The sequence below is a fragment of the Crotalus tigris genome, unplaced genomic scaffold (genome assembly GCF_016545835.1).
Source record: "Crotalus tigris isolate CLP2741 ecotype Arizona unplaced genomic scaffold, ASM1654583v1 scf7180000018884.865410, whole genome shotgun sequence".
Classification (NCBI taxonomy): domain Eukaryota; kingdom Metazoa; phylum Chordata; class Lepidosauria; order Squamata; family Viperidae; genus Crotalus; species Crotalus tigris.
The window spans coordinates 197306-219992 of record NW_024097256.1 but is presented as its reverse complement, the minus strand read 5'-3'; the positions used below and the strand labels follow the sequence as shown (position 1 = coordinate 219992).

At 44.8% G+C, this 22687-nt stretch overlaps 1 protein-coding gene across 1 annotated transcript in view; it reads right to left on the bottom strand.

Moving 5' to 3' along the window:
- SLC30A2 (solute carrier family 30 member 2) overlaps positions 1 to 16355 on the bottom strand; it is a 36033-nt gene extending 19678 nt beyond the window's left edge. Inside the window, exons 1-3 of the mRNA XM_039357259.1 lie at positions 16161 to 16355; positions 2734 to 2948; positions 955 to 1101 (exon numbers count right to left, since the gene is read on the bottom strand). Of these exons, the coding sequence (XP_039213193.1) occupies positions 955 to 1101; positions 2734 to 2948; positions 16161 to 16219 (421 nt within the window). The 5' untranslated portion in view covers positions 16220 to 16355. The remainder of the gene's footprint in view (positions 1 to 954; positions 1102 to 2733; positions 2949 to 16160) is intronic.
- Positions 16356 to 22687: the final 6332 nt, after the last annotated feature.

The window sequence follows — 22687 nt, the reverse complement described above, 5'->3', positions numbered from 1 at the left end:
GAACCCTACTCTGAATCCCACTACCTATATTGACCCTCCCTTTCCCTAACCTTTATAAAACCTAATAAAATAATGTCCCCCCCCTCCAAAAAAAAGGGAAACAGAGAAAACATCTTCAAAAACCTGCACTGCTTTCCATTAAAAAAAAAACACAACTTTGTACAATTGGGCTCTGCAAGTAGAAGCTGGTGGAAAATTTCCTCAAAATGGCGAAAGGAATGATAAATGCAGGCAATCCTCGACTTACAACCATTTGTTTAAGTGACGATTCAAAGTTACAACGGCACTGAAAAAAAGAGTTTTATGATCTTTTTTCACATTAACAAGTGTTGCAATATCCCCATGGCCACTGATCAAAATTCCGACACTTGTCAACGGGCATGTGTTTTCCAGAGTCGCACTGAGCCAGGGTAGTGCGATCCCATTTGTAACCTTCCCAACTGGCTTCCAGAAAGCAAAGTCAAAGGGGAAAGCCAGATTTATTTAATGACTGCATGATTCACTTCATAACCGCAGAGATTCATTTAACACCTGTGGCAAGAAAGATCATAAAATGGGGCGAAGCTCACTTAACTGCTTAACAATGGAAATTTTGGGCTCATTTTTTCATATGGTAGCAATTCTGTAAATTTGTATTTCACCTTAAGCCAGCGGTTCTCAACCTATGGGTCGCGACCCCATTTAGGGTCGAACGACCATTGTATGGGGGTCGCCAAACAATGTGATCCGCCATTTTCCCCCCTCAGGGGGCGCTGCCACGCATGCGAGCCGCGCATGGGGCGCCGCCGTGCATGCGCATCGCACATGGGGGTGCCGCCACGCATGGGGGTGCCGCGCATGCGCGACGCATCGTGTGACGGGGGTCGCCGTCACACGGACGTTGAGAAACACTGCCTTAAGCGGATGTGCTGGTTCACAGAGTGTGCCATTAATGCTTTTTATGGCCCAGATTACCTGCTCTGTACCATCCAAAATTCATCGTCTTAGTAGGCTGTCGAGATGCCATCCAGAGAGAGAAAAGGCTGATCATCATGCTAGCAAAATCAGTCAATAGGTGGGCCGCATCTGTCATAATGGCCAGGCTGTGTGCAAAATATCCTCCTAGAGAGAATAAAAAAAAGAGTTATGGGCTGTGCCCTGAATTCTTCTTATTGGTTAAGAGTTTGTCTAGCTTTCTCCCAGCCATGTAGATTTCTACATGTCTGAAGCATTTCAAGACAGCAACATGCTTGCTCAATGCATTCACAGCGGACATGATCTCAAGAATGTCTCTTAGAGGTGGGGAATGATGGTCCTTTTAGGACTTGTGGATTTCAGCTCCCAGAATTCCTGAGCCAGCCATTCTGAGAGTTTAAGTCCACAAGTCATAAAAGGGCCATCTTTCCCCACCCTTGCACTAGATTAACCAGGCCAGAAATTCAATTCCACAGGAAGGCTAAAACGACTTATATTGAGATCGGGTGTAATAGCAATAGCATTTAGGGCAGTGGTTCTCAACCTGTGGGTCGGGACCCCATTTGGGGTCGAACAACCATTTCATGGGGATCGCCAAACAACGCAGTCCGCCATTTTTTCCCCCTTTCCCTTAGCTGTGCTACTCCCTTTTATTCTATTGGCTTTTGAAAGCTGATAGGAGTTGTCCAGGCTGTCTCTGCCCTGCTTAGCCCGCCAAAAGTCCCATTCTGCAAACGGTACTGCAAGTTGTCTGCAGCGAAGGCGAGCTGTCTGGAAGTTTCCACCCCTCCCTGCTGAGCAACTACTAAAAATGTAAGTAAAAGAGGGCCAGGGGTGGGAGGTGGGAGGCCGGCGGGTGCAGGGAGGGTTGCTGGTGCGCGTGGGGCCCAGCAGGTGCCTTACCTCCCTTAGGCTGGGCCAGCTGGTGGCCCAGCCGGTGGTCAGCCTGCGCCATCTCTGCCGCTTGCCAGCTACGCCTCGGCCGGCACAGGGGGCGGCACCACGCATGCGTGGCGCTCCCCAGCAGGGAAAGTCCTCGACTTACGACCAGTTGGGTAGTCCTCGACTTACAACTGGTTGGGGTCGCGGCATTAAAAAGGTTGAGAACCACTGATTTAGGGTTATATATGCCCCATAGTGCTTTACAGCAGGGGTCCCCAACTCCTGGTCCGTGGACCTGTACCGGGCCGCAGCAGGCCAGCAACCGGGCCACACAAACAAAGTCCCATTGTGGAATAAAGGGAGCACACAAAACCGTGCACTCTCTGGTCCGTGGAAAAACCTTTCTACACGGAACCAGTCCCTGGTGCCTGAAAGGTTGGGAACCTCTGTTTTATAGCACTCTCTGGGCAGTTTACAATGTAGTCATTACTTGCATATTGCCCCCAACTATTTCAGTCCTCATTTTTATCAACCTTGAAAGGGTGGAAGGCTGAGTCAACCTTGAGCCGGTCAGGATCGAACTCCAAGCTTGGGCAGAGTTTGCCTGCAATACTGCACTTAACCACTGCGCCACCAAGGCTAATCTCAGAATCTTGCAAACGTGATTCTGCTGCTAAATCCTCCCCCTTCCGATTCTCCAGTGAATTAAAGGGATGTCAATCCTGGGAAACAAGAGCATCATCATTTCAGCCCCTTTTCTCTAGGTTCCTGCAGACGTTCACGAAGGTCATCTCCACCAGCAATATGTACCCATCTGCCCTAAATGCCACTGGATCACTCCAACCACCAGCTCTCCTGCAAGGACCCTGCAGAGCCTTCACAATGTTAGCCGCCTACCTGCAACTTCCCCTGTCATGAAGACCAAGCAGATGGCGGAGGCCAGATAAAGCTTCCGACGAGCTCGTTTTTGCTCAGCATTGTTGCCATTGCTGGAGGCCCAGCTGGAGTGACAGTGCAGGTTTCCTTTGAGGTCCAGCTCGAGAGAAGAGAGGCCAGGTACGAAGCCAACCACTGAACCATGGAAGTCCTTTCCTGAGACTCCTAAATAGGATCTGCATTGGAAAGAACACCACGTTAAGAAGAAATTCTCTCCACTCCCAAAGCCTTATTGTATGCACCCGCTGGGCTTGTCGACCAGAAGGTTGGCAGTTCGAGACCCAAGCACTGCATGATGGGGTGAGCTCCCTTCTTGCTTCAGCTCCTGCCTATCTAGCAATTCAAAAGCACCACAAATGGAAGTAAATAAATAGCTAGCACTTTGGTGAGGAGGTAACAGCATTCCATGTACCTCAGCATAAGGTCATGTTGCCACATGACCACGGAAGCATCTTCGGATAATGTTGGCTCTCTCGGCTAAGAAACAGAAATCAACATCACGCACCAGACTTGGACACAGCTGGACAGGGAAAACCTTTACCTTTACATACTTACAAGCTTTGCTTATTAGCCTCCCTTACTCAACTGTACCTGCATTAAGCATGCTATTGTCCGCCCCAAGCCGAAACACGCGACAGTGAGATCAAACTGAATCTAATCCTTTATTTGCTTACATCTAATACTGTAAACAGAAGCTTGCCAAACTAAAGCTATCATTTTCTAAGCTAGATATACTCTGAGAGATTCAAGGGTCTGGTTATCCTGAGCCTCTTCCCCCCTCTTCCTTTCCAGCTTGCGACTTCTTGTTGTTAGTTGCGAAGTCGTGTCCGACCCATTGTGACCCCATGGACAATGTTCCTCCAGGCCTTCCTGTCCTCTACCATCTTCTGAAGCCTCCTGCTTCAGGGACTCCATCCAGCCACCTCATTCTCTGTCGTCCCCTCCTTCTCTTGCCCTCCATCTTTCCCAGCATCAGATGTAGGGATAAGAGACAGGCGAAAGTTGCGAGCAGAAAACTGTCCTACCAACGCTTGTGCCTTTGTTATGCATCTTCTTCTCCCCCCCCCCCACATCACCATGGTGACGTGACGCAGGTCTATCTGACCTTGCCAATTTGATAAGGCTAATCGGTGAACAACAAGTTTTCCTGTTTATGGCCTCTAACTTTTTACTCTAGAGGATTGGTAAAGGATTTTAGCCAATGAAATGCTGTTGCCATGCTGTATCTATTGCTATTTGAAAAACTCTATAAAAACAATAAACGGCTACGTTCGGGTGGCCATTTCTTTGCACCCTTCAATGACTAAGGAGTGATTACTACAGCTGGCGCCCTCAGCAGGGACATTTTGTTTTGGGACCCCTACGGGAAGAAGCAGCTGCCAATATACTTACCATCATCTGGAACAGACCCCTAGGTGCACTTTCGTCTTACGAGACCTCTCAGTGAGTAAGTATGGGCTGTAAATTATCTCACCCTCAGCAAAAGCATGTACAGGAGTTCAGACTCCTGCTACAGAAATCAGGCTTGGCAACGCTTGAAACGAACATAAGGAAGCTGATTGGGGAGATAAGAAAACAGTGTTCTTCGAATCTTAGGATGCTTAGGCTAAAAGATAGAGCATAAATTACATCTTGAACCTTGAACTTCAGTATAACACCTATAGTGTTCACTCCTGTCAGATAGGAAAGAAAAAAAATGGACCCAAATATTTCAGAACAGCCGCTTCTGCTTGCAACTAAGTAAAATTTATTCTTTCTAAAAACATCTTTAATTGGATTTTCAGCTTCTTCTGAAGAGACTAATTTCTTGCTGATTAGTTAAAGTCATAAATCAAATTTACTCCCTCAGAACAAAGTCTTTTGAGCAATCGGAATGCTCTGCAATATATTAAGTTAGCCGTCAGACAAATGTCTGGTTGTGTTTTGTGTTATGTGTGTGTGTGTGGCTACTCAGAACATTATGCTTGGGCTTGGAATGGTGAGAAAAATGGGAAATGATTAGGGCCCTCAAAACCACTTTTTGGTTGAAATCACCTTGTCATTTTTCTCGCTTCTTGCAGGACAAGTTATATGTCTAAATAAATGTTGTTGTAACAGTATCTGTGTATATATGTTTGTCTGTGTTGTTCTGTGTTATTCCAAGACTTGGAAGAGGCTCAAAGCCCTCTCTGATATCAACAATACAAAAAGGCCTTGCTAAGAATATATGGTTTGCCTGGAGAAAGTATGAAATGAAATAATTGTATGTGGAATGGTTTTATGGAAACAGTCAGTATGAAACTGAATGAGTTAATTTGTTGAAGTGTGTGTTAGCCTTTAAAACCCACCCATTCTTTCCCTAACTGTGAAAATAATAGTAAATATTTGTATGAGAAGAATTTCATGGAGAATGTATGAAAGAATTTATTGAAAGATGTATATTAAGGAGATTAAACTATTTTTTGGTGGTGAGATTTCTCCCCCCCTGTCTCTTTCGGCTGGCTGCGTTGCTTAAAGAGCCAGAGACAGGAAGGGGGGGGGGAACTGTTCGTTTAAAATTTTTTTTCCTCTGCTTGGAATTGTAATCTGAGAAGAGTGGAGTGAATCTGAAACTTGACATTCACCTATGCAGTTTCGGCAAATAAATTTTTTTTACTCAAAAGAGAAACAGCAATGTTGGACAATATTTTTTATATCCAACAACCAAAAGAACTAACTGAAATACATTGTTATAGATTTATACATATTTAACCTATTTATATACAAATTGTTTCCATCTGAATGGACTTTGCTTAAATTGAAGCACCAAAGATACAATTTAATTGGCTTTCAAAAAATATAAAATGATTTAGGATTGCAATAAGTCCCAGAAAAAAATATAGTTGCACAAATTGATGACATCATGAATACTCAATTTGTGGACAGAATTTCACACTTTTGATTTTTTCCTACCAGTAAATTACCTAATGGAGTATTAACTGTAATAGAAGTACAGAAAGTATATTGAATTGAATAATATTTACTTATCCCACATCCCATTCCAAAATGTTTTATTTTTTATCCAGGTGGTTGTTAAAATGATAACCTTAGGACGCACAAGAGCTTGCCGTTGAAAAGGAACTGATTTAATTAATATTGTTTTCAAAAATAACTTATCTCTTTAATGTGCTTTAACTGACTATATAGGCTGTATTTGCCTAATGATCTTTGATTTGCTTGTTTCCTTTCCAGTCCAGCCATTATTTTCTTTCTCTTTCTCCCTTGCCACAAGTTATTGCTTTTTCTGATGGAGAGTGAAGAGAGGAGCAATTGCTTACAAGGATGATACCTAGAAAGTGTCCTACACTGCAATGCAACCCTTATCACAATGCTCAGAATTATTTTAGCTTTTCAAACCTTTTCTCAACAGTCTTTTAACTTAGTCTCTGACTCTCATTAAGCGTGCCAACTTACTTTTACTTCTTCAGGTGCTTACATCATGCCCAGGATTGGCCCCAATCTTATGACTTTGTTTTTAACTTTGCAGCAGCTGCTCCATAACTGAAAGCATTTATTATTTTGTTTCTCATATACACAATCACTCCTCCCTTCCTGGGCCTAATTTTTTTTGTATGTCTTTTGTATGTTTTTTTTTTATGTCTTTTATGTGGTTTTGCCTCTAATCAGCTATGACAAATGGACATTATCCATGTTTTCTTTTTTTGGCTTTTTAGAAATGTATATTCACAAATAGGTATTTAGGAACAACTTCCCCCACCTCTATGAGGGGAAACAGGTTCACATGTTATTTTTCATCTTTTTTTGGACAATTTTATACAACCTGAAATATTGTTTTTACTCATGGTCTTCTCTATAATTCCACGGGTCAAGCTATCGTGGAACGTGCTAATTGGTCTTTCAAGGACTGCCTTCACAAACAAATAAAAAAGGACGGATTATCTAGGATACCCAATTTGTCGTGGGTAATACAACAGGTTCAAAAAGTATTATTTACATTACACCAATTGAATATTTCTATTCCAAATTTGACTGCTTATCAGAGACACTTTTAACAGAAAACAAGCTTGCCTCCACCTCTGGCATATCGGGCATTACCAGACAAAGCAGGGTTGGGACCAGTCCCTCTGATCACTTGGGGGCGGGGCTACGCTGCTGTGCTTGCTCCAACAGGACCTTTGCGGATTCCAGCGCGTTGTGATTACCCAGCCAGGGATGTCGTGGCACCAGTCCCTGGACCCAGTCCCAGAAATGGCAAGGGTGACTCTACAGATGGCACAGCAAGTAATCCAATCCTGACATGCCAGGCAGCCAGTGACATGAGGAGATGTAAAGAACTTGATCCCCGAGAACCTGTGTGCTGCCATTTTTGCGGTTTTAACTGCAAATTTCTTATCCATCATTTGTTTATGTCTGATCGTTAACATCTGCCTTTGACAACTGTAACTGTCATCCCACTCAAACAATCATTCGAACAACGAATGAAGCAAAATCTAACATCACACAAAATGACTTCTTTTGTTTATCTGAAATGTATTACATGTAATTTGCTTTCTATATGCTTAGTCTTTGTTTGCACCCCTTCTGCAGTAATTCAAAACTTCACTGACTCTGGGAAGTTATTGCTTAAAAAACCTCACTGTCATTGCATTGGCTCACCTGCTTTAAATTGCACAGCTTCAATAGAGACTTCCTTTCATTTTGGACATGCTTGGCTACTGCGAGGAGGGTTTTTTTACGTGTGGTCAAGAAAGTTTAAATTATATTCCTGCTAATATTAGTGAAGTGCAATGTTGCCTCAGCCAGCTGATTCCTGTTTTGCTTTCCAAACAACAAGTTCACACGAACCATTCTCCACGTGATGTCATGCTAGACAACACTTGTGACTCTGAGACAACCTTATTTTGTAGCATTGGCTATATCTCTAGTGGGCGTGCCAGGACTTGCTGTTCCGTGCCCACCTCAACATTAATGCTATTATATGAAATTTGGCAAAGACAATTAATACTACTTCAACTATTTCAGCGATCAATCATGAACTGCAAAATTTGAGAACTATTTTGCAAAATCACGCTGCAATTGATTATATGCTTCTACACCAGCATTTCGGTTGTAAACGTTTTGAGGAAATGTATTGTTTCAATATTTCTGATAATTCATGAACCATCCAGCACCAGATTTAAATTTTACACAATTTGGCCTTTGATTTGAAAATTGGTACCTTAGGATCTCTATGGGTGCTGTTTATGTAATGTATTTCTTTCATTTTGCAATATATGTATTAGAGCTTTAAATCCCAGTAGATCCTCTCTCACATTGCCTTAGGGTCAAGTTTTGGCCCTATATTAACAACTGCAAGGATGCTTCTCTCCTGATTATAATCCTTTTATTAACCCTGCTTATGGCGATATTTCGTCTAACAAAACGAAAAGGAGTGAGATGTAGGGATAAGAGACAGGCGAAAGTTGCGAGCAGAAAACTGTCCTACCAACGCTTGTGCCTTTGTTATGCATCTTCTTCCCCCCCCCCACATCACCATGGTGACGTGACGCAGGTCTATCTGACCTTGCCAATTTGATAAGGCTAATCGGTGAACAACAAGTTTTCCTGTTTATGGCCTCTAACTTTACTCTAGAGGATTGGTAAAGGATTTTAGCCAATGAAATGCTGTTGCCATGCTGTATCTATTGCTATTTGAAAAACTCTATAAAAACAATAAACGGCTACGTTCGGGTGGCCATTTCTTTGCACCCTTCAATGACTAAGGAGTAATTACTACAATCAGACTCTTCTCCAGTGAGTCCTTCCTTCTCACTAGGTGGCCAAAGTATTTGAGTTTCAACTTCAGGATCTGGCCTTCTAAAAAGCAGTCAGGGTTGATCTCCTCTAGGACTGACCGGTTTGATTGCCTTGCAGTCCAGGGGACTCGCAGGAGTCTTCTCCAGCATCATAGTTCAAAGGCCTCAATTCCTTTGCGCCCAGCCTTTCTTGCGACTACAGCTTGTGACTACACCAGGGTAAACGACCGGCAAGTATGCCTACACACACATTCTCATTTGTACACACAGTGGGTGAGCGATTGCGCTCCATTTAAGTGAGCAGCTCATGCAAATGGAGCTGTATGCATGTGCGGCCGCTTGTGCAGAACCATCCCCTCTCTCCCCCCCCACCACCAGCCACAAAGTCATAAATATTGGGGAACTTTGGATTACACAGTTGCCTGATCCGGGTCTCTATTTGGGAAAGTTCTGAGCTGGCATGATCCTCCTCCTCTGCTGCTGCAGGTGCACACTCCATCACACCTACTGAACTTCCCTGGTTGGGAATTCTGGAATAAAAGTGCTGCACATCTGGAGAGCTCCAAGTTCAGAAACCTGCTACATGGGTTAACGCTGTAAGCCGCTGTTTGATGAGCGTTTAGGATTGACCCCAATGGCTTAATGACTTAAAGTGCCATTGAACCCAATAAATATGCTCACCAAACATCAAATCATATTATGACTTTCTATGAACCAGTTGACTTATCTTTTCCTTCAGTCTGCCTTTCAACATTGGGCACAATATAGTGAACAAAAAACAGAAGGCAGCAAAGAAAAAGAGTGCCTCCTGGCAGTTTGGAAACTGAGGTTGCCCCAAATTATGCCTGCATCCTGTTTCTTGCTTTCTATAGGTTCTCATCTGCTTACAACACTGTTTCTCTACTTTCACACATATGGACTTCAACTCCCAGAATTCTCCAGCCAGCATGGCAGTTGAAGTCCACACATCTTAAAGCTGCCAAGCTTGAGAAACATTGGAGCTTTGTTCAGATCCACCAGAACTTTTTATATTTTGCCATCATCGCTCACCATGGCTATATAAAATTCACCGGTTGCAAATTCGGGGGGGGGGGGATTTGAAGCCAGATTCATTTAACAATCTGGTTACTAACTTAACAACAATTTACAAAAAGTCGTAAAATGGAGCAAAACTCACATTAGAAAGGTCTCACTTTGCAACATAAATTTTGGGCTCTATTGTGGTCATATGGCAAGGACCACCTGTATTAATAATACAGATACACACACACATACACACACACATACACACACACACACACACACACAATCACCATCAGTCAATTGCAAAAGACAGCTTTCCTTGGAACAGCTTATATCCTATGACAATACCTTTAACACCATCAAATAACATCTGCCCATCCCAGATCCTTGGGAAGGACTCAGTTGGTGGATAAAAATGCCAGATCCAAACATCTGGCTGGGTGGCAAACCATAATAATACAGAAGAGAGCAGTCTTCCATTTTTTTAATACAGAAGAGGGCAGTCTCCCATTTTTTTCCCCCATGACCTCCAAGGTCCCTTCCAACATTATTACTATTATTATTATTATTATTATGGATCATCGCACAGTCAGCCAGATGTTCAGACTGGATTTGGCATTTTGTCTACCTATCGAGTCCTTACCCAGGACCTGGGATAGGCAGATGTGGATGTTTGATGGTATTACAGATATCGTCGCAGGATGGAAGCAGTTCCTAGTAAGGCCGCCTTTTGCAATTGACTAATAGCAAATTTGTCAATGCCAATGGTGTTCAAGTGGTGCTCCAGTTGTTTTGGGATTGCACCCAAGGAGCCTATTACTATTGGTACTACCCTTGCTTGCTTTTGCCACAGTCTTTCTATTTCTATTTGTAGGTCTTTGTATTTTGTTATCTTCTCCAGTTCTTTCTCTTCTATTCTGCTGTCTCCAGGCACTGCCACGTCCACTATCCAGACTTTTTTGTCTTTCTTATCGACAATTGTTAAGTCTGGGGTGTTATGTTGCAGGTGCTTGTCTGTTTGAATTCTGAAGTCCCAGAGCAGTTTAATTTTATCATTTTCTATGACTTTCTCTATTTTATGATCCCACCAGTTTTTGCTTACAGGCAAATGATATTTTTTGCAGATCTTCCAATGCACCATCGTTGCTACTTTGTCATGCCGCTGCTTGTAATCAGTCTGTGCAATCTTCTTGCAACAGCTTACCAAGTGGTCCACTGTTTCTTCAGCTTCTTTGCATAGGCGGCACTTACTGTCTGTTGCTGTCTTCTCAATTTTGACTTTGTATGCATTTGTCCTTAAGGCTTGGTCTTGTGCAGCCAGAATTAGTCCCTCGGTCTCTTTCTTCAATTTTCCTGCTCTTAGCCATTGCCAGGTTTGTTATTATCTGCTTTCCCAGCTATTTTTTTCATGTATTGGCCATGTAGTGCTTTGTCTTCCCATGCCTCTATTCTGTTCTTCATTTGGTCTTTCTTGTAGGCCAGTTTGGTCTCTCCAGTAGTTAGTAAGCCTTCCTGATATACTAATTTCAGTGCATCTTCATCATTGTTCTTCAGATATTCTTCCAAAGCCATTTTTTCTTCTTCAACCATCTGATGTACTTGTAGCATTCCACGCCCACCTATTTGCCTTGGTAGATAAAGTCTATCAATGTCACTGCGTGGATGAAGGGCATGATTCATTGTCATTATTTTTCTGGTCTGCCTATCCATTGCTTTTAGTTCTGCTTGAGTCCAGTCCACTATTCCAGCTGTGTACCTAATGACTGGGATTGCCCAGGTGTTGATTGCCTTTATGGTATTTCCTCCATTGAGTTTGGACTTTAAGATCTTCTTCACTCTCTTGATGTATTCACCTCTAATCTTTTTCTTGACTTCAGTGTGCTTGATGTTGTCAGCTTGAAGGATACCCAAGTATTTGTAGTACTCTTCCTCATCCAGACTCTTAATGTTATTTTCGTGGGGCATCTTGATTCCTTCAGTTTTCACTATTTTTCCTTGTTTGATAGTAAGTGTGGCACATTTGTCCAAGCCAAACTCCATTACAATATCTTGGCTATATATACGGACAGTGTTGAGCAGCGATTCTATTTCAGATGATGTTTTTCCATACAGCTTCAGATCATCCATGTAAAGGAGGTGGGATAGTCTGGCAGATGTTTTTGATGTTTGATAGCCATGTCCTGAGTTATTCAGTATTGTTGACAGAGGAAACAGTGCAATAACAAATAGTAATGGTGATAATGAATCTCCTTGAAATATTCCTCTCTTGATATTAACCTCTCCCAGCCTCTCACCATTGATCTGCAACTGTGTCTTCCATTGTGCCATCGATCTTTGCACAAATTTTCTGATGTTTCTACTGACTCCTGTTATTTCTAGGCACTTTATTATCCAATCATGTGGCAGAGAGTCAAATGCCTTTTTGTAGTCAATCCATGCCACATTCAGGTTGGTCTTCCTTCTCTTGCAGTTTTCCAAGATCATTTTGTCTATTAGGAGTTGATCTTTTGTTCCTCTGCTATTGGGGCGGTTTCCTTTCTGCTCAGGTGGAAAGAGATTGTTTTCAACTAGATGCTGTTGTACTGCATCAGCTACCACACCAGTTAGTAATTTGAAAGTTGTTGGTAAGCAGGTAATTGGCCTGTAGTTACCTGGTGTTGCCCCTTTTGCTGGATTTTTCATTATTAGGTAGGTTTTCCCAGTTGTTAGCCACTTTTCAATTTCTTCTTGTTCTTCAGCTTCTTTTCTTTCATCTGTTCTAGCTTGCTTGCATGTGATTTTAACTTGCTGATCTTATTTTCTAGTCTAACCTTCCATTTTTCTGGTGCACTGTTTGTTTTTCTTCTTTGTTGATTTTGCATCCCAGGTATTCTGTTATAACTGCAGCTGTGCTGTACATTAGTTGGTTTGTTTCTTGCAGTGAATTGGTGCTTATACTTGATATTGCAGTATTTGCATCTTTTAATGCTTGTGCTAGCTGTTTCTTTGGAACAAGCTTCAATGCAGGTAGCCTTATTCCAGTGGTTCTCAACCTGTGGGTCGGGACCCCATTTGGGGTCGAACGACCATTTCACAGGGGTCGCCAAACAAGGCTGTCCGCCATTTTTCCCCCTTTTCTTTGGCCACGCCCCTGGCACCCGGTGATGTATAAGTGGTTGGGGGTCACCACAACATGGGGAACTGTATAATGGGGTCGCGGCATTAGAAAGGTTGAGAACCACTGCATTATTCTGTTGTTTTTGTGCTGTTCTAGATGCTCAGTTATTCTTTGTTTCAATTCTTTTATTTCTTTAGTTAGAGGGTTTTGTTCTTCCTGAGGTAGAGGTGCCTGGTTTCCAAATGAGAACAGTTGAATATCTCTGCTAGATTCCTTCACTGCCAACTCCCCCTGGTTTGCCTCTACATTCTGAATTATTTCTGGTAATGCTTTGATTTCTTTGCCCTGGGTAAACCTTTGCAGTTCGTCCAATTCTGTTTCTGTGAATACTTTATTTCGTGTTATAAATCGGCGTTGATCTGCTAGTCTCTGTTCTGTTATTTCTGATTCTGGATGTTGTTCTTTCCAGAACTGGTGCATTTGTTTTAGATATCCTCTTCTTGTTGGACTTGATCTGTAGTAACAGATCATTATTTCTTTGTTTTCCATCACTGTGTATCTGCGACGGGTAAACACCTTTTCTTCCAGTAGTTCTGCAGCTGCTGGCCCTGGTTGCTCAGCCAACAGTCCTGAGTCCTGTAACCCATTTTTCACCAGATATCCAGGAACTCCAATATCTAGTGCGGACCTTGTTAACCCGGGCGACGTCCGAGCCGGTATGGCATTCTGCAATTTACGTCTCACCATATTTTTTATAGGAGAGACACTCTTTGTCTGACTCCTCTGATGAGACCTGTCCAGTATGGTTGAACCTCTGGCATAGCTCTCACCTTCCTCAGAGTACACAAGCCCCACAACCACGTCAAGGTAGTGCCTCATTGGGGGATTATTATTATTATTATATTTTTTATTTTATTTATAGATGTATTAAATATGTATGCCATCCGTCTCACTGTTAAGTGACTCTTTTAGGAGTTAGAATCTGTTAGGATCTAATACAGTGGTTCTCAACCTGTGGGTCGGGACCCCATTTGGGGTCGAACGACCATTTCACGGGGGTCGCCAAACAAGGCTGTCCGCCATTTTTTCCCCCTTTTCTTTGGCCACGCCCCTGGCACCCGGTGATCTATAAGTGGTTGGGGGTCACCACAACATGGGGAACTGTATTATGGGGTCGCGGCATTAGAAAGGTTGAGAACCACTGCTCTAATAAGACTGAAAATCAGGCTTGTCAGATGCTATATTTTTCCTATCCTGCTCTATGGAGTAGAGAGTCGGTCTCTGACAGAAGGCCACCTGAAGAGACTAGAAGCATTTGAAATGTGGATTCACAGGCGGCTGTTACGTATAAGCTGGGTTGACAAGATCAGAAAGGAGGAGGGGATAAGCCGCCTGGGAAAGCCAAGGGAAATCATCAAAACAACTAAAAAACGGAAATTAGAATATTTCGGACATATGATGCGACACCCAGAAAAATACGGCATACTCCATTTAATCCTCCAGGGAAAGATTGAAGGCAAACAAGGTCCAGGCAGAAGAAGAACATCGTGGCTTCAAAATCTAAGGGACTAGTTTGGACAAAACTCAGCAGCACTTTTTCGTGCGGCTGCTGATAAAAACAGGATCGCCAACGTCCAATAACAGATATGGCACAACAAGAAGAAAATAAATGGTATAAATCTAATAAATATCATAGACCAAAACATTCTGGCCTTCTCTGCCCTTTGAAACTTCATTAGTGCCACTTTCCAGATGGAGGAGTTTTACACTAGGTTGCTTCCACAAAGAGACAGGGAATACAATAGTCCAAATGTTGCAGCAACTAGCAACATAGCAACTTAGCAACTCCAACTACCTTAGCTTCCCCCTTCAAGTCACGTTAGCTGCAGGATCCCACTTCTTTTAAGTAGCCCAGTAGAACTGGCAGCTCTGGTGTGGTCCCACGCTCAGGGATGAGCATATTAAAATGAGAATCCACAGCTTTGCATTAACCCCATGTGGAAAACCAGAGATTCCCCCCCCCACCACCACCAAATGTAAACATCTCTCCCAATGCACTCAAAGGACCTCAAAGTTGTTTGCAAGAGATAATGACTTTCTCACACACACCTGGGAAGGCCTGCAGGAATCTGGCGCCATCTTTTTTTTTTCCTTTTGGGGAATAGGCCTTGTGGCTGCCTTGCTCTTAGCAAATACAAAGCAAGCAGAAATTCAACAGGCGAAGCCCTCCCAAAGAGTTGCTTCATACTGAAGAACACACCCCTTCCTGAACAGCAGGGGTGGCCATAAGAGAAAACAGCCCTTTTATTTTTTGCCAACATTGATTTAAAAATAAAAAAATAAAAAGTGGGGGACAGGCGAGATAGTTGAATGCCTTTATGAGAACATAAAGTTAAAATGCAATAACTCCAAACGCGGGGACCTGCTTATTCCAATCACTTTGCAACTTTTTTTTTAAATCAGCTTTGGCAAATATATATATATATATTCACTATTAATAAGAATAGTGAAAATAAAAATATGATTCCTGGGTGAATCCATAGTCAATTACCAATAAAACGTGAACACCAGGAATATAATAAACTATAAAAGTTTAATACCATCACCGATCACCAAGCTTTTCTCAGATACTTCTGACATCGTCAGCGTTAATGCTGGTCTGTGGGAGAGTGCCTTTATAGGTAAGCCGTCATTTGCACACGGCTCCTAGATCTTGTTGTAGGTCCTAATTTATTTAACTGCTTTTTAATTACATCAGTCATCAGTATGGAAGCCATAATTAAAAAGCAGTTAAATCAATTAGGACCTAGACAAGATCTAGGAGCTGTGTGCAAATGACGGCTCACCTATAAAGGCACTCTCCCACAGACCAGCATTAACCCTGACGATGTCAGAAGTATCTGATGAAAGCTTGGTGATTGGTGATGGTATTAAACTTTTATAGTTTATTATATTCCTGGTGTTCACATTTTATTGGTAAATATATAATTAATATATATGTATGTATGTATGTATGTATGTATGTATGTATGTATATTACCTTGACTGTGCACCCTGTCAGCCCAAGTATGGGAGAAAGAAATCTTCTTTCTTTTCTTAATATATATATATTAATATTATTGAGAATCCTTTGGTTCATTTGACTGGAGGCACAGGAAGGTGGGGGAACGGACACCCTTCCAAAGCGAATAGGAAGTTAACCAAGATCGCGATCCACCAGGGCATTTTTCCCCCTGCACTTGAGCAGCCCGCCTTCTTTCGGATCAACTGGAGATTTACTTCCGAGGAAGACTGGGCTTAGGAGGCCGCTTTATGGCTGGGATGCCACGCGCGGGAGGCTCGGCGACGAGATCCAGCTCCGGTAGCGGAGGGTGGCGGAACGGAAACCCGGGCAGAGGAGATCGGCATCGTCGTCGAGGAAGAAAGAAAAGAAGAAGGGAAAAAGAAGGAAGGAAGGAAGGCAGGCAGGCGAGGAGACCCTTCACCGGACTCACCTGCTTTCCGTCCCGGTGAGCAGGTGACTCTTTTCCACCCCGCCGCGACTGCGCTCCATCCTTCCCCAACAGGTGCGGCTCTTCCCCGGCCTCGGCTCTTCCCTCTCCGGAAAGGCGCGCGTGGCCAGCAGCTCCGCCGCTTCTTATCTCGGCTGGGCGAGTAGCAGCCCGGGTGGAAAACGTCGCGGATTCGTGCGCAAAGGCCCCAGCGAGGGGGGAGAAGCGGGCGCTGCGCTCCGCCCGCAAAGTTTGCCCAAGTGTGTGTGTGAGGGGTGGAAGCCGGCCCGCCCTCCGCTCCCCTCCCCTGACCCTCGGCCCCAGAAGAGGGCAAAGGGAAGCAGACCCCGCCGTAAGCACCAAACACGGGGAGGGAAGCCTGGGTTCTTTTGAACGCAGCTTGGAGGGGCCCTCCGGGTCAGCCGCTCCGTCTCGGGTGCGGGTAGGCAACCTTGGCTCTTTTATGACTGATGGACTTCAACTCCCAGAATTCCCGAGCCAGCATAGCTGGCTCGGGAATTCTGGGAGTTGAAGTCCATCAGTCATAAAAGAGCCAAGGTTGCCTACCCCTGAGGTAGACTGAGCTAGCGCGGTTAGCTGCGCCGACGTGCGAATGGCTGGTAGCGCAGGGAGTCGGGCGACGCCAGCTCGGGTTGTCGGGCCGTGCGGCTCTGCGGTTTGGGGCAGCCGGTAAACCGTGGTTTAAAGTAAACCGTAATCGGGCGAGGTTATATTAAAAGTGGCTTCGGTGGTTCTTGTTGCTTACGGCGGGCCTTCTGGGCGCGGGTGGTGAATCCTGGCGGCGCAATTTCTCTTCGTTTTGGGCCGAGACCCGCCTGAGAACTACAGTGGAGTCCCAGATTGGCGTTTAGAAACGAAGCTCGACTCCCTTCCAAGACGCCGCCGCGGCCGCCAATGCGACGGGGTCCGCCGTCCTTTGCACACGCGCCTGCTTTGCAAAGAAAAAAATTGCGCAAAAATGCAAGCAACCCGTTTGCGAGGCGTCTTCGCCTCCCTACCCTTAGCCGATTTCTCCTTTCCTGCGAAGTCGCCGTGTGTGATCTGTTTGCTTCGCATCTCGGGTCTTTTGCAATCTGATCGTTGTGGTTTCTGTGACGTGGTTCCCAGCCTGATCGAATACGGGGGTCCCATCCAACCAATCCTGGTTGGTGCGGGAAATGATGGTTTATCAAACAGCCCCCACCCCCAGATTAGTCGGATTTCTGCACCTAATCAAAAAGCTGTTGCGACTGAGAACCTGCAGCTCTTCTCTGTGTAAGAGCAGCCTACCCCAAAGTGTCTGCTGGTGGGGCTGATGGAAACTGTAGTCCAAAACATCTCCACGGTGTATATTTGAATAGTTTGCCCCATGAAGTGAACAGGGTTCTTGGGACTGAGCTCAGCCACATGGCCCTCCTGACTGGTTAAGGTGGTTTGTGTGTGTGTGGTGTGGTAAACGGAGTGAAAAATATATCTTGATTAGCTCTCTCCTCAAAAAGCCATCGCTGTACCCCACTATGCTGCTCAATTTTCATCCAGTATCAAACCTCTTTTGGGTGATTGCAGTTGCATCTGTTCCTCAATCAAAGATCTCTGCACTTGATCACTCATGCCCTAGTCACCTCCCAGTTGGACTACTGCAATGTGCTGTACATGGGACGCCCTTGAAGAAATTGGAAATTTCAGCTGAACGCAGTGGCACAAGTAGTTACATATGTTTCTAGAACAGAGGTTCTCAACCTTGGCAACTTTAAGACTTGTGGACTTCAACTCCCAGAATTCCTCAGCCAGCAAAGCTGCCAAGGTTGAGAACCCCTGTTCTGGAACAACACATTGAACAGAACAGAATAACAGAATTGGAAGGGACCTTGCAGGTCATCTAGTGTGAGTCCTTCCTTCTCACTAGGTGGCCAAAGTACTTGAGTTTCAACTTCAGGATCTGGCCTTCTAAAGAGCAATCAGGGTTGATCTCTAGGACTGACCGGTCTGATCGTCTTGCAATCCAAGGGACTCGCGGGCGTCTTCTCCAGCACCATAGTTCAAAGGCCTCCATTCTTTGTTGCTCAGCCTTTCTTATGGTCCAACTTTCACAGCCATACATTGCAACTGGGAAAACCATGGCCTTGACTATACACACTTTTGTTGGCAGGGTGATGTCTCTGCTTTTTAGTATGCTGTCTAGATTTGCCATAGCTTTCCTCCCCAGGAGCAAGCGTCTTTTAATTTCTTGGCTGCAATCCCCATCTGAGGTGATCTTGGAGCCCAGGAAAATAAAATCTGTCACTACCTCCATTTCTTCCCCATCTGTTTGCCAGGAATTGAGAGGGTCAGATGCCATGATCTTGGTTTTCTTAATGTTGAGTTTCAAGCCAACTTTTGCAGTCTCCTTCTTCACCCGCATCAAGAGGCTCTTTAGTTCCTCTTCACTTTCTGCCATTAGAACAGTGGTTCTCAACCTGTGGGTTGGGACCCCATTTGGGGTCGAACGACCATTTCATGGGGGTCGCCAAACAATGCAGTCCACCATTTCCCCCCCCCCTTTTCCTTAGCTGTTCTACTCCCTTTTATTCTATTGGCTTTTGAAAGCCAATAGAACAGACTCTCTTGAATAGAGTCTAAATTTATTGGCTTTCAAAAGCCAATAGGAATTGTCCAGGCTGTCTCTGCCCTGCTGAGCCCGCCAAAAGTCCCATTCTGCAAACGGTGCTGCACCAGTTGAGTACTCCTCGACTTACGACCAGTTGAGTACTCCTCAACTTACGACCGGTTGGGGGTCACGGCATTAAAAAGGTTGAGAACCACTGCATTAGAATGATATCATCTGTATATCTTAGGTTGTTGATATTTCTCCCGGCAATCTTAATTCCAACTTTTGTTTCATCTAACCCTTCCTTTCTCATGATGTGCTCTGCATATAAGTTAAATAGGCAGGGTGACAGTATACAGCCTTGCCGGACTCCTTTCCCAATTTTGAACCAATCCGTGGTTCCGTGTCCAGTTCTCACTGTTGCTTCTTGACCCGCATATAGGTTTCTCAAGAGACAGATAAAATGGTCTGGTATTCCCATCTCTTTAAGAACTTGCCACAATTGGTTGTGATCCACACAATCAAAGGCTTTAGCATAGTCAATGAAGCAGAAGTAGATGTTTTTCTGGAACTCCCTAGCTTTCTCCATGCTTCCTCCTATTTAAGTGCTTATTGTATTTATTATCCATTAAACATGCAGAAGCCCCCTGTACACTGAACGATAAACTAGCCAATCATATTGTAGTTTGGCAGTTTATGATTTCATTTGCTGTGCAAATGCAGAAAAGGGATTTAATTGTGTCAAGGGAGGACAAAGTGTTTCATATATAGTCCTCGAGTTACGACCTCAGTTGAGCCCCAAATTTACTTTGCTAAGAGAGACATTTGTCAAGTGAGCTTTGCCCCATTTTACGACCTTTCTTGCCGCGATTGTTAAATGAATCATTGCAGTTAAATTAGTCACACAGTTGTTAAGTGAAACTGGCTTCCCCATTGACTGCAAAAGCTGATCAAGTAACCCTGGGACTCTGCAACTGTGATAAATATGAACCAGTTACCAAGCATCTGAATTTTGATCATGTGACCACAGGGATGCTGCAACGGTCATAAGTGTGAAAAATGTTCATAAGTCGCTTTTTCAGTATCATCGTAACTTTGGTCACTAAATGAACTGTTGTAAGTTGAGAACTACATGTAATTTTTGGCTGCTCAGTCAGGAATGTTGTAGGAGCAGATGAACCTCTACAGCGGGGCTTGCACATCATGCCAAACCATGGTTTGCTTGGCCATGGTTTACTGAGTAAATCAGAAATATTTACTGTTAGTGCAGACAATATCCCAGTAGTGGTGAACCTATGGCACGCGTGCCAGAGGCGGCATTCGGAGCCCTCTCTGTGGGCATGCGCGCCATCGCCCGAGCCCTGCCTCCCCCCCATTCCCCCTCCTCACCAGCAGCTCCTTGAAGGAGAGTTGCCCCCAGGCGCGGCCCGCACAGAGCAGCACAGGCAGGACATAGCCGGGCAGCAGAGACAAGACTCCACCCTTGCGCCCCATAGTGTGCAGATGATGCTGCGGGATGTGGGCAGAGGGCATGGCTGCCATGGCGCTGAAGGGCTGCCTGGGTGATCGGCGGGACATGGAAGCGGTGCATGGCCTTGCAAGGTGGGGCAGGGGGCGGGTGGGGGCAGAGCAGGCAGGACGGGAGGTGGTCTCTAAAAGGTTCACCATCACTGCAATATCATGCTTTACAGACCAACATGTCTACATTTCTACAAAGGCTGCTATTAGGCTGTGATGACTCAACCTATTTCTGTGAATGGTTCCTGGGCACATCTCCCAAGAAAACAAAACTGGAGCTTGAAGAATGACGGGGCACTGAAAACCTTACAGTGCCCCCGAGAAAAGACGTACCGGTAGTCCTTGATTTACAACCATAATTGGGACGGAACTTCTGTTGCTAGGTGAGGAGGCTGTTAAGTGAGTGGCACCCAATTTTATGACCTTTTTTGCTGCCATTGTTAAGCAAATCACCATGGACATTAAGTGAAGCATACGGTTGATAAGTGAATCTGGCTTCCCCCATTAACTTTGCTTGTTGGAAGCCAGTTAGGAAAGTTGCAAAATGGTGAACCCACAACGCTGCAACTGTCGTAAATACATGGCCAAATTTGAATCAAGTGACCATGAGGATGCTCTGGCGGTCGTAAGTGTGAAGGCAGGTTGCAAGTCCTTTTTTTCCCCACACCGTTGTAACTTTGAATGGTCACTGAATGGTTGTAAGTCAAGGGATACCTTTAGTGCAGACATGTCAAACTCGCGATGTCACGTGACGTCACGCAACATATTGGGATGGTTTTGTCATTGCCGGATAGCTTCCGGATGATGCGTCCAGCCCGCAGACTGGCATTTGACACCCTTGCTTTAGTGCAGACACGTCAAACACAAGGCCCGGGGGTCGGATGCGGCCTGCAAAGTGGTTTCATGTGGCCCGCGAAGCCATCCTGGAAACAGTGAGGGAACGGCCCCTGTTGCCTTGGCCCTGGCCCAGGCCGGCTGGGAGCCAATATACAATTTTGTGGTGGCCATCTCTGCTGAAATGCATTCAGTCTTAGCTCCACAAGGCCATCTGGAAACAGCGAGGAACCAGCCCCTGCCGCGTCGGCCCCACCCCTGGGTGCATGCTGGGGAGGTTTCACCCTTTGTGAGGAATGAAGAAATGCACCATTGCCTGGAAGTGGCCAGCAAATGGCCATCGCCTACTTCATATATCTGGCTTGATGGGCTCTGCCCTGGTCCCACCCCCTTCTGCCGGAGACCCTCAGATCTGTCCCACTCCTGCCTAGGCCCCCACAGGCACCCTTGATGCGAACGATGTAGAGCTGGCCACGCCCACCCAGTAGGCCACACCCACTCCACACCCACCCAGTAGGCCACACCCACCCGGTCCCCTGAGGGCAACCGCAATGCTGATGCGGCCCTCAGTGAAATTGAGTTTGACACCCCTGCTTTGGTGCATCTTTAAAATACCACATGCTGCATAAAGTCTAACTTGGATTCAGCTTGACTTAAAACTGCATTTACATTTGCTTCCTAGGGCAGCTCTGGAAGCTGCAGTTGTAATAAATAACAAATCTCTAACTGTATGCAAAATGTTTTTTCTTTTTCCTGTTTGGAGTTATTTATTGTCCAGTCCCTGTAATATGGCTGGACCCAGGGCACTTTAAATTCTGCTGATGCTTGGGAGAGAATGTCTCCATATCTGCAAAACCTCATTTGTTGGTATCTAATTAACAAGGCTGCAGAAGCATCAGCCCTCCAGCTGCTTCTGAACTACAATTCCCAGCATCCTCCCCACTGGTCATTCTGCCTGGGACTGGTGGCAGTGGTAGCTCAGCTGCATCAGGAGGACCCTTCTTTTGTTCAGATGATCATCACCCTTTAAGGCAGTGTTTCCCAAACTTGACAATTTTAAGGTATGAGGACTTCAACTCCCAGAATTCCACAGCCAGCAACGCTGGCTGTGGAATTCTGGGAGTTGAAGTCCTCATGCCTTAAAATTGTCAAGTTTGGGAAACACTGCAAGTTTAAGGTAAACACTGGAATTTGTGAGACCTGTTCTCTGAATGTTCTCATGCAACTTCTCCTGGATGATGTAGTTCAATCTTTCTCAACCTTTCCCAGAATTCTCCAACCAGCCTGATGCTGGGGAATTCTGGGAGTTGAAGTCCATGCATCAAGTTACCAAAGTTGAGAAACAGTGATGTTCTTTGTCCAGCCAGCTGTAAGAAGGAAGAAGCTGGGCGGTGTGTGTGTGTGTGTGTGTGTGTGTGTGTGTGTGTGTGTGTGTGTGTGTTACCAGAAGCTGGAAAAAATGTTTGGCAACTACCTTTGACCTGCATCTAGAGTATCTCACATTCTACTACAGTCATCAGAGGTATACTGCACTGAAACATAAGGGTTCTATTTTAACCCCCAATAGAAAAAATAGCAATTATATTCCCTC